General features: G+C 50.5%; 1 protein-coding gene across 1 annotated transcript; it reads right to left on the reverse strand.

Annotated features, from left to right (window-relative positions):
- Window positions 1–448: 448 nt before the first annotated feature.
- Window positions 449–4872, reverse strand: LOC123123650 (B3 domain-containing protein Os06g0194400). Its single transcript, XM_044544202.1, has 5 exons — window positions 4613–4872; window positions 4244–4516; window positions 3923–4138; window positions 3157–3270; window positions 449–724 (listed from the first exon to the last, which is right to left on the reverse strand). The coding sequence occupies exons 1-4, from the start codon at window positions 4763–4765 to the stop codon at window positions 3199–3201; spliced, it is 714 nt and encodes a 237-aa protein (XP_044400137.1). The 5' UTR covers window positions 4766–4872; the 3' UTR covers window positions 449–724; window positions 3157–3198.
- Window positions 4873–10450: the final 5578 nt, after the last annotated feature.

Consider the following 10450-nt stretch of genomic DNA (forward strand, 5'->3'; position numbering starts at 1 on the left):
ATGTAGCCTGTCCTACACAACTTTGCTTCCAAACAAACAACTATATTGGCCCGGTTTGTTAGAGCATAGATAATAGTAGAGCCAATTACTGACCATATGTTACTGTCACGTCATTTATACCCGATCTAAGATAAACTATATAGCACAACTGCCATATCACGAGGTTCCGGCAATGGATTCATGTGGAGAGCCAGCCGAAGAGCTTGGGTATCCTCCCGAGACCGGCGGAGAGCCAGTCAGAGCTTGGGCATCCTCCCAGGACCGACAGAGCCGGGATAAAATCCAGCCGAAGCTCCATATAGGTGTCATGGAAGATCTTCTCTTTGGTAGGTTGATCCACAATCCGGTCATCATCCTTCAGTCACTCTAATCGCCGGGCCGGGATAAAATTCTTAGCCCTGCGCCCGTTAGCCACCAAATGAAACAACTTTGTGTTCGGATCACCATCTTGCAACCATCGAACCAAATCATTTTAGCAACCGAAAACAAACAGGAACAGCCTCGAAAAAATGCACTCGAGACCATCGTCAGTCTACAACCATTTAGTAGTTCAAGCAATCCAAGGCCTGCACCACGCGCTGCTACCTCCTACTCCCATCTAGTCTAGGTTAAAAATCCCGCTACACCGAGACTGAGAGTGCGACGACTCTACATTCATGCAACCAGCACAAAACTGCAGTAGCCGAGCCTCCAGCATCAGCGAAGAAATTGCTTCTCTAACAAACTGCAGAACAAACAAACATATTTCACATGTCAGCATTTATACGGATAGATCAGAACTGTACACAAGAGCATTTTATTTAGTATATATACTACAAAGCTGCTGACCGACAGACTGAGACAAGACAAGCAGAAACTTTGCAAAGAGCATAGGATTTAAGACAACAAAGAAAACTATCCTCACAGTTTCTACAAGTACATCTCCGATATCGACCGATCAGTTTCGGCATTTGGCAACAGAGAAGTCCCAGGCTTCATGAATAAACTGCAGCCCCCCAAGTGCTAAGAAAGATGCGGTTTGGAAATATGTGGGTCTCCTGGATATGTGGCATGCTATCGACCGCCTCGACGAGAGTTTTGATGAATGGCACGCTGGGAGCGAGTATCGCGACGGAGCGAGGGCTGCGTCAGGGCGATCCTTTATCGCCATTGATGTTTATATTGGTTATATGGAGGGCCTGCACCATATGTTCAACTACACTGATTTGCATGGGATGTTCACTCCGCTGGCCAGAAGGGGCCTAAAGCACTGCCTGTCATTCTTCGCCGACGACGTCATGTTATTTCTCAAGCCAAACACAGTGGACGTGGCGCTCTGCTCGGCCATCCTACAGGACTTCAGTGAGGCCTCGGGCCTCAAGATAAACCCCGCAAGATGCACTGCCATACCTATTCGGTGCTCTGTGGAGCAGGCTGATCAACTGAAGTTAGGGCTCGGTTGCCCATTGGGATCGTTCCCCTGCCGGTATCTCTGTCTGCCGCTAACAATCAGAAAACCAACGGCGATGCAATTCCAGGAAGTGGTAGATGGGATGACCAGAAGGTTGCCAACGTGGAGGGGGGCATACATGGACAAATCTGGAACACTCGTGCTTGTGCAATCCGTTCTTTGCGCAATGCCGATTCATACGAACGATGATGGCACTGGATGTGCCACCCAAGGTCTTGGCGAGCATGAACAAGATATGTCGGGGCTTCTTTTGGGCAGGGAGCTCGGACGCCCACGGAGCGAAGTGTGCCGTGGCTTGGCGCACTGTCTGCAGTCCGAAGTGGACTGGAGGACTAGGCCTAAGTGGGTGAATGTCACCTTGAGGGCTCGATGGCTGTGGCTACAGAGGGTAGACCAGGAGAGACCGTGGGCTGAGTTCGAGGTCAATGTTTCAGCTGAATCGCTTGCTGTTTACCGCGCGGCTGTATTCGTCGATGTGGGCAACGGTGCAGGCTTGTTCTTCTGGGAAGATCGTTGGCTATAGGGAAGATGCATTCAGGAGATCGCTCCTCGGCTCTACGATCGTGTCCCTCCCAGGATCCGGAAAAGCAGGACAGTTGGGGACGCTCTGGCTGGGGCTTGGCCTTTGGATGTCGGGTTGGATATGACCGTGGCCGAGATCTACGAGTACCTAAACCAATGGGAGTTGGTTATCAAGGTGGAGCTAAATCCGGGCGTGGTGGACAAGTTCAGGTGGGCATGGGAGACCTTGGGGCAGTACATGGCAATGTGAGATCTGCCTACGCGAGCCGATACTTTGGACGAGAAAAAGACCTGTCTACCACAGTAGTGTGGGACTGCAGAGCGCCATTGAGATGCACGCTCTTTACCTGGCTTGCCTATAAGAACAGATGTTGGACCTTGGTCCTTGGATCGCCTCGCGCGCCGTGGTCCTCTGCATCAGGAGGCCTGCCCGCTTTGTTGCCAGTTGCCAGAGAAGATCAGCCACCTATTGGTATCCTGTGTTTTCGCACGATCAGTCTAGCATCAGGTGCTTCTTGCTTGGGGACGTGAGGACTCGATGCCGAGTGGGACAAACAACTTGCTATCTTGGAGTGCTTCAATGCAACCACAGGCAACCGTACAGAAAGATTTCCACACAATTAACTTGCTCGTCTGTTGGCAGACATGGAAACACCGCAATGCTATTGTGTTCGATGGGGCAACTACAACTGTGGCCGTTCTACAAAGGATTCGCGAAGAGGGTAGGACTTGGCAGTTAGCGCGGATATTTCGGTCGGACATGTCTTCTTTCTTTCATAGGTTGCATATAGGTGGAACTTGAGTGAGTAGTTGCGTGTAACTCTGGCTAGTAGCCATCTTGTATACACGTGGATGGGTTTCTCACCCTTTTTTTATGAATATATGATACGCATGCTTGTGCATATTCTAGAAAAAAATAGCTAGCACATAAGTAACAAAGTAAGGTTACGATGCTCAAAATCTCAAACCAATAGGGAAATGGGAGAAACGGCCAGTGCGTTCCCTGAAAAGATCTAACTCCAGTGCTGGAAGTGCAGTTATGTTTGTTCATAACTCGTAAGCAAGCAGTTTTTTTTATCAGCAAACCGAGCTTAGCCAATTATGAAATCGGTGCATCGGCAAAGATAAAAGAAATATTGAGTTCAAGTATTAAACCCAGGCAAACAATGGTAAGAACAATGTACCTGCACTCCGATCGAACATTGTGTGGGAAGCACACATCTTCATTACTGTTCATCCTCAGAGTCATCGGAAGTTTGGTCGCTTTCATAGTCTGGGTTTGCTCTGAAAATGTAGACCTGCATCATTTACATAACCAATGAGATTGTACAATATGCACTTAGCAGTGAGATAAAACGGCCTCCTCACGATTGGGCCTTAAAAGAATCCCTTCCATTATCTAAAAAGATATAACTGGACAATCAAAGGCCAACGAATGAAATAATTCCTAGAGGCCCTTTTAGATCTGGCTGGAATGAAGGTGTATACAGTAGGGATGCTGAGCAATAACATCGTTTCCTGCAAACTGTGTGTAGAATTAATTGGCAGTCCAAGCAGGCCGAATTTCTCATCTATGAATAAGCAGACACATTTCTCAGTTCTGGATATGGCATATAACCCACTTTATAATTTAAACCTAAGACATGCGAAAAACATTGAAGTTTGATACTAAACAATGACCCTAGTGGGTAGCTAGTTATTATGTAGACATAACAGGTTTTTCTCATGTATATAAACTTAAAGACCATTGTTTCGACAGACGAACGCATGAAGGAGTATGAGGCCACCAAGCAACTTTCAAGAATGTTTAAGAATCGCAAGGCGACATTTGGAACACAAGGAATTCCACATGAAAACAAGTTATATATGCAGTCGCACTGAATGTGGAGTTCCTAAAAGTAAAAGTAGAGCGTTTTTTACCCATGGAACCGAGGGCATGCTGAATCTCACCTTGAACTTTGCGCTGTCTATCAGCTGGAAAACCAAGCAATCGCCATTTTCAAGGTCATGGTGGACGGCAAACTCTCTCCACCCCTTGCTGAGGTAGCAGTGTCTGCCCTCTTTGCTGGCATTGCACATCATGTGGAACTCGTCATCCGCCTCATCCACCAAGACGACCGCCTCATCGTGCGCCGGGAGGTGCTCAATGAAGTGCTTCGGGATCATCTGTCACAAGGAATATAATAACCCCCCAAAAAAAATTCAACAATCATCCGATCCAAGAACCACATTGCCTGACATCGAGTGGAAGTTTTTTTCTTGCTCCAGTACCATCTGTTTTGCCCTGCTGGCGCAGACGTGGGTCATGGTCTTGACGAAGGCGGGCCGGCGAATGCGGTGGATCCGGCGCTGGAGCTCCTCGGCCTTGGCGACGGCGGCGGCCCTCTCCTCGTCGGTCGGTCCTTTCCAAATACGAGCGTCATATGCGGCGTACACTCCCTGGTCGTCGCGCTGCTGCGCACCCTTGAGGTAATTGGGCTGCTCCGGGAGGCCGGCGACGCGGCCGGACCGCCGGAGCTCGCCGGGGCCCGGGGCCTTCCGCTTCTGCGACACCGAGGCGGCGGACGAGTCATATATACGGGAGAAAAGGAGAGGGAAGACCGGAGGCAAGGAAGGAAGAAGGGAGAGGATCTGACGGACCGGCCTGGGCTTGGGGTTGGGCTTGGGCTTGGGCCTGGCGGCGGCCTCGCGGACGGCGGCGGAGAGGTGATGCAGGCGGAGCTCCTCCAGCTTCCGGCGGTTCTCCTCAATCTGCCTCCGGCGCTGCTCCTCGTACGAGTTGGATTCCGCCATTGCCTTTTCGATTCTGCTTCCTCCCCCTTCTTCTTCCGCTTCTTGGGTGTTTTCCAGCCGCCCCGTGCTTGGGAGGTGAACTGGGCTGGGCAGGGAACGGGGAAAAGTAACGTGGCCCTAGAGGCCCGCCTTTCTTCAACCACCTCGCCTCCGCCTCAAACCCCACCACGCTCGGCGTGCCGAATGCATCGTCATTATTCTATTCTAGGAGGAGCCATGATTATGCTAATGAAAATTCATTCCTCTTGTTTAAATATTTTATTTTTTGACAAAGAGAAATATATTTAATATCACAGAAATATCAACTACATCCAGTCTCTGCAACAATGCAATACCGTAAAGACATTACAGATGCACACAGCCAGAGGACAAAAATAAGAAGAAGAAGGAGAAGAAGAAGAAATCTAGCTACGCTAATCAATTTCTTATAGCTGCAGCATTAACCACCACCTAGACAGCACCCGAAGTTCAAATTCTTCAAAAGCGACACCTCCAATAAGGAAGCAGTGCACAAGCACTGTCATCGCCCGATTATAGATTTTAGGTTCTCACCCTGAAGAAGATCCGCTCCGCACCCTCAAAACAATGTCTTCAACAAGGTCACTGCCAGACACAACCAATTAAGGCCAGACCTTGGGTTTTCACCTTGAAAGCTAAGACTCCGCACTTCACTTGTGCTGCCGCCCAACTTTGCCGATGCTGCTGCTATGAGTCACGAATCACCAAGGAAAGTCCTCATCGCCACGAAGACTCGATCCGTCATTACTAGGCCTCAGACTTAGCCAGCATGACGTTCTCCGCCGCTATCTTCACCATGGAAATCGAAATATCAACATGTCTCATAATGTCAACAGGCACCGAAGCTTCGCGTCACGTCCTCCTGAAGCCACTCGGGCTGAAATAGGGGTGCACACGACCGAATCTCATCCAATCTAGCAATCTACGAGCGTCAAGCACCCAATGAAGATCTCCGGCGGAGCATTTCAGAACTCATCAATGGCTAGATCCATGAGGGCCAACAATTGGCAGAACACCATCTTAGAGCAAAAAGAACTCAAGGACGGCACCACCCGCCGGCTCCCAACAGTAGGCCGGAGACCTCAGCGGGAACCGCCGCCACCACGCCTAGATGAATAGTTGAGCCACACTGAGCCCCCGGACCACTCGATGCCGCCCTGCGGCCACAGCGGCAGTCGAGGTCGCCGAAGAAATCTGAGGCCGTCGCCCAGGCGCCCATCTCCACCGACCATGCCGTCCAAGGCCACCATGAATCTCCGGCCGGAGATCCCGTAATGCGAGAAAGGATGGGACCCCCGCCGCCATTAGTCGCGCGAGAAGGATGAGGACCCGCCACCGCCGGTAGCCTCGCGGCCTTTAACTGGAGGCATCCTTTGGTGGCGGCGGGGGAAGCATGATCGGAGGGGGAAGGGGTGACGGCTGTGCTAGGGTTCCGCTCGAGTCATCTACTTTGTAGGCTCTCTACAGCGATCATACGGATAATAAGAATGTGTCAATATCAAATTGTGGATCACAAAGGCTCTATCATAAAAGGAATCTGAGGGACGGACCTCAAGTGGTTGTTTGGATATCGATGATTGACGAAATAGGGTTTCCCCCCGCTTTATATTATAAAGCCTGGACCAAAGCACACAGGTAGCAACAAGGTTCAACACACACACACACACACACACACATAGTACAATAAACACACCAGAGGTCTAGCTGGGGGAGCAGCACAATAATCCCCAAATAAGAAGCCAAAAGACAGCTACACTAATCCGGCTAGGGGGGGGGAGCGGCGGTGCAGACAAGCGGGCGGCGATGAACCGGAGCGAGGCGATGGCCCGATCGATTAAGACCCGATCCTGGCGCTGACTACGCGGCCGCCATAGCTATAGAAAACCACATAGTTTGTATACTGCATCAGTCGCACGAAGAGGAATAACATGCTCAATCACAAGCTTATTACGGATATTCCAAAGTGTCCAAAGAAGGGCACCAATGGCCACCCAAAGGGCCGGCCGCCCAGCCGCATGGTTGGCCTCAAGCACCTCCCCAAACATATCAGGGAGGTTGGTATGGCACCATCTGCCACCTGCAACCTCCCGAAAGCAACCCTAGAGGAATCTCGCCGCCGGGCACACGAAGAATATGTGGTTAGAGTCCTTCGGGGTCAAGCACAAGGGACACATCCCGTTGGAGGGGCCATTATGCTTCAGCACCTCCGTACCGGATGGGACTCGTCCGCGCACTAATTGCCAAAGGAAGATCCTAATCTTCAACGACAGCTTAATCTCCCAAAGGAGGTTCAATTCTATCGGTCTCGGAGTTGGCATAATCGCGTGGTACAGCGATTTCGTTGAGAACCGCCCACTGGGCTCGAGGTGCCAATGGACTACGTCCTCCTCCTCGGATGGGGAGTGGAGAGAAATGCATCCTACGAGGTCCCCCCACATATCCAGCTCGCCGGGACCGAAGGTCCTTCTAAAGGCGATCTGCGCGAGGTTTGACAAGGCTGACGCCACCGTCAAACACTTGTCGGTGCAAATATTGAAGAGGGCCTGGAAGCGGGAAGCGAACGGCAGGGGGCCGCACCACCGGTCCAACCAGAAGAGGGTGGCGGTGCCTCGGCCCACCTCCATTGACGATCTGATCCGAAGCACTGGCATCAATTGCACAATCGTTTGCCAAAACTGTGATCCCGGCTCTTTGCGCAAACGCTAGGGGTTGGCCCCGCAGGTATTTAGCTCGAATAATGTCAAGCCATAGGCCACCCTCACCAGAGGCGATCCTCCATAGCCATTTAGCTAGAAGGGCAATATTCATCCTTTTGGATAAGATGATCCCAAGACCCCCCGGTCTTTGGGCTTGCAGATCTCCGTCCACTTCACCATATGGTATTGGATATCAATGATTAGCTATGCGTTTATCAAAAACTTGTTTTTAGGAGATTTTTGGTAAAATCGGTTTTGCTAGTTTTCCTATGGATAATCAGTTTATGTACAATCACGTTTGGGGTAAAAAAAGCTAAAGCTGACTTCTCTAATTTCTTGTTTGGATAACGATGTCTCCCGTGAGTAGAGGAAGGAGCGGGCCGTGAGAAACGAGCGCACCGTGAGAAAATCAGTTACCATCAAGCACTTGCGAAACGTGTTTTTGGAAAAACCACTAATTGTCGTTTTTCTACAACTCTGAAATTCTGGATTTCCAGGAACCACGTTCTGTATATCCATAGATTAGTTAGGCAGTAATGCTACACCGGCGGACAGTTACAGGGTTTTACAGGGTGAGTTTCAGCTGGCAAATCGTGATTGGATTAAGGGGAGTGAGGGCCCCCACCCACCTGAAAATCAGGGGGGCAATGTTTAGATTGTTGAATAATTAGGCATTTTCCCGTTTAGTTTAATCCAGAAAAATAATGGATAAAACATGAATAGCAAAATATTGATGAAACTAGAAAGTAGCAACAATTCGTTGAGACTAGTCATACAATCAAAATCATAAGCAAAATGCATCATATCCATGTCAATTGCTATTAGCAATAAACCAAATGCTAGCCCTAACAGTGAGGATAAAATGGCATACGGCGCAGTAGCAGAAGGTGCAGATGTCCCGATCGTCATGTCGCTGAAGAGGTCCTTGACGTCGGGGAAGAAGTCGTCGTTGGGGAACTCGTCGTCAGTGATGTCGCCGTTTGCAGCCACGATGAACAAGACTCCAGCAGTTGCGTAAGGACTCTCCCCAAAAACCTGATCGCCCCTCTCCCGTACCGGATCACAAGAGGCGGGGTTTCGGAGGCCTGCTGTCTCACTCTCCGGTGCACGCCAGGAAGCGAGATGGGAAAGAGGTAGACGGTGCAATGCTCTGGAACAATGCGAAGAGTTGTGTCTCGTTGGAAAGAGGAGCGACCTCTTATAGGAGCAACGAGATGAAACTGAAATGGACGCACTAATTCTCATTAAGGAGAGGAGAAACAGACGCACTAAAAATCCTATTAAGTGGTCAGTTTCGTCTCTCATTAGTAGGCAAATCGTTTCAAGTTCTTGCATGACAAAATATGCTAGTACGCATGGTATGAAGAAACCAATGTACTAATGAAGAAATGAAACCAAAACCAAAATATTGATGCCATCAATGAGGAGATGAATGTCATCATTCACCACCATTCGGTTTCATTTTCCACTAGCGCAAATATTTTTGTTGGGGATCGTAGCAGAATTTTAAAATTTTCTACGCATCACCAAGATCCATCTATGGAGTCTACTAGCAACGAGAGGGAAGGAGTGCATCTACATACCCTTATAGATCGCGAGCGGAAGCGTTCAAGTGAACGGGGTTGATGGAGTCGTATTCGTCGTGATCCAAATCACCGATGACCGAGCGCCGAACGGACGGCACCTCCGCGTTCAACACACGTACGGATCAGCGACGTCTCCTCCTTCTTGATCCAGCAAGGGGGAAGGAGAGGTTGATGGAGATCCAGCAGCACGACGGCGTGGTGGTGGAAGTAGCGGGGATCCGGCAGGGCTTCGCCAAGCGCAAGCGGGAGGGAGAGGTGTTGCAGGGGGAGAGGGAGGCGCCAGGAGCTGTAGTACTGCTGCCCTCCCTCCCCCCACTATTTATAGGGGCCCGGGGGGGAGGGGCGCCGGCCCTCCTGGAGATCCCATCTGAGGGGGGCGGCGGCCAAGGGGGTGGCTTGCCCCCCAAGGCAAGTGGGGCGCCCCCCACCCCCAGGGTTTCCAACCCTAGGCGCAGGGGGAGGCCCAAGGGGGGGCGCCCCAGCCCACTATGGGCTGGTTCCCTTCACACTTCAGCCCACGGGGCCCTCCGGGATAGGTGGCCCCACCCGGTGGACCCCCGGGACCCTTCCGGTGGTCCCGGTACAATACCGATAACCCCCGAAACTTTCCCGGTGGCCGAAACTGGACTTCCTATATATAATTCTTCACCTCCGGACCATTCCGGAACTCCTCGTGACGTCCGGGATCTCATCCAGGACTCCGAACAACTTTCGGGTTTCCGCATACTAATATCTCTACAACCCTAGCGTCACCGAACCTTAAGTGTGTAGACCCTACGGGTTCGGGAGACATGCAGACATGACCGAGACGACTCTCCGGTCAATAACCAACAGCGGGATCTGGATACCCATGTTGGCTCCCACATGTTCCACGATGATCTCATCGAATGAACCACGATGTCGAGGATTCAATCAATCCCGTATACAATTCCCTTTGTCAAGCGGTATGTTACTTGCCCGAGATTCGATCGTTGGTATCCCAATACCTTGTTCAATCTCGTTACCGGCAAGTCTCTTTACTCGTACCGTAATGCATGATCCCGTGGCTAACTCCTTAGTCACATTGAGCTCATTATGATGATGCACTACCGAGTGGGCCCAGAGATACCTCTCTGTCATACGGAGTGACAAATCCCAGTCTCGATCCGTGTCAACCCAACAGACACTTTCAGAGATACCTGTAGTGTACCTTTATAGTCACCCAGTTACGTTGTGACGTTTGGCACACCCAAAGCACTCCTACGGCATCCGGGAGTTACACGATCTCATGGTCTAAGGAAAAGATACTTGACATTGGAAAAGCTCTAGCAAACGAACTACACGATCTTTACGCTATGCTTAGGATTGGGTCTTGTCCATCACATCATTCTCCTAATGATGTGATC

The sequence above is a fragment of the Triticum aestivum genome, chromosome 5D (assembly GCF_018294505.1).
Source record: "Triticum aestivum cultivar Chinese Spring chromosome 5D, IWGSC CS RefSeq v2.1, whole genome shotgun sequence".
Taxonomy (NCBI): domain Eukaryota; kingdom Viridiplantae; phylum Streptophyta; class Magnoliopsida; order Poales; family Poaceae; genus Triticum; species Triticum aestivum.

Coding starts and splice junctions, on each gene's coding strand:
- LOC123123650 (XM_044544202.1), bottom strand. CDS start 4,765: ATGGCGGAATCCAACTCGTACGAGGAGCAGCGCCGGAGGCAGATTGAG. Junction 4,517..4,612: donor CCAACCCCAAGCCCAGGCCG/GTCCGTCAGATC, acceptor TCGGTGTCGCAG/AAGCGGAAGGCCCCGGGCCC. Junction 3,271..3,922: donor TAGACAGCGCAAAGTTCAAG/GTGAGATTCAGC, acceptor TAAATGATGCAG/GTCTACATTTTCAGAGCAAA.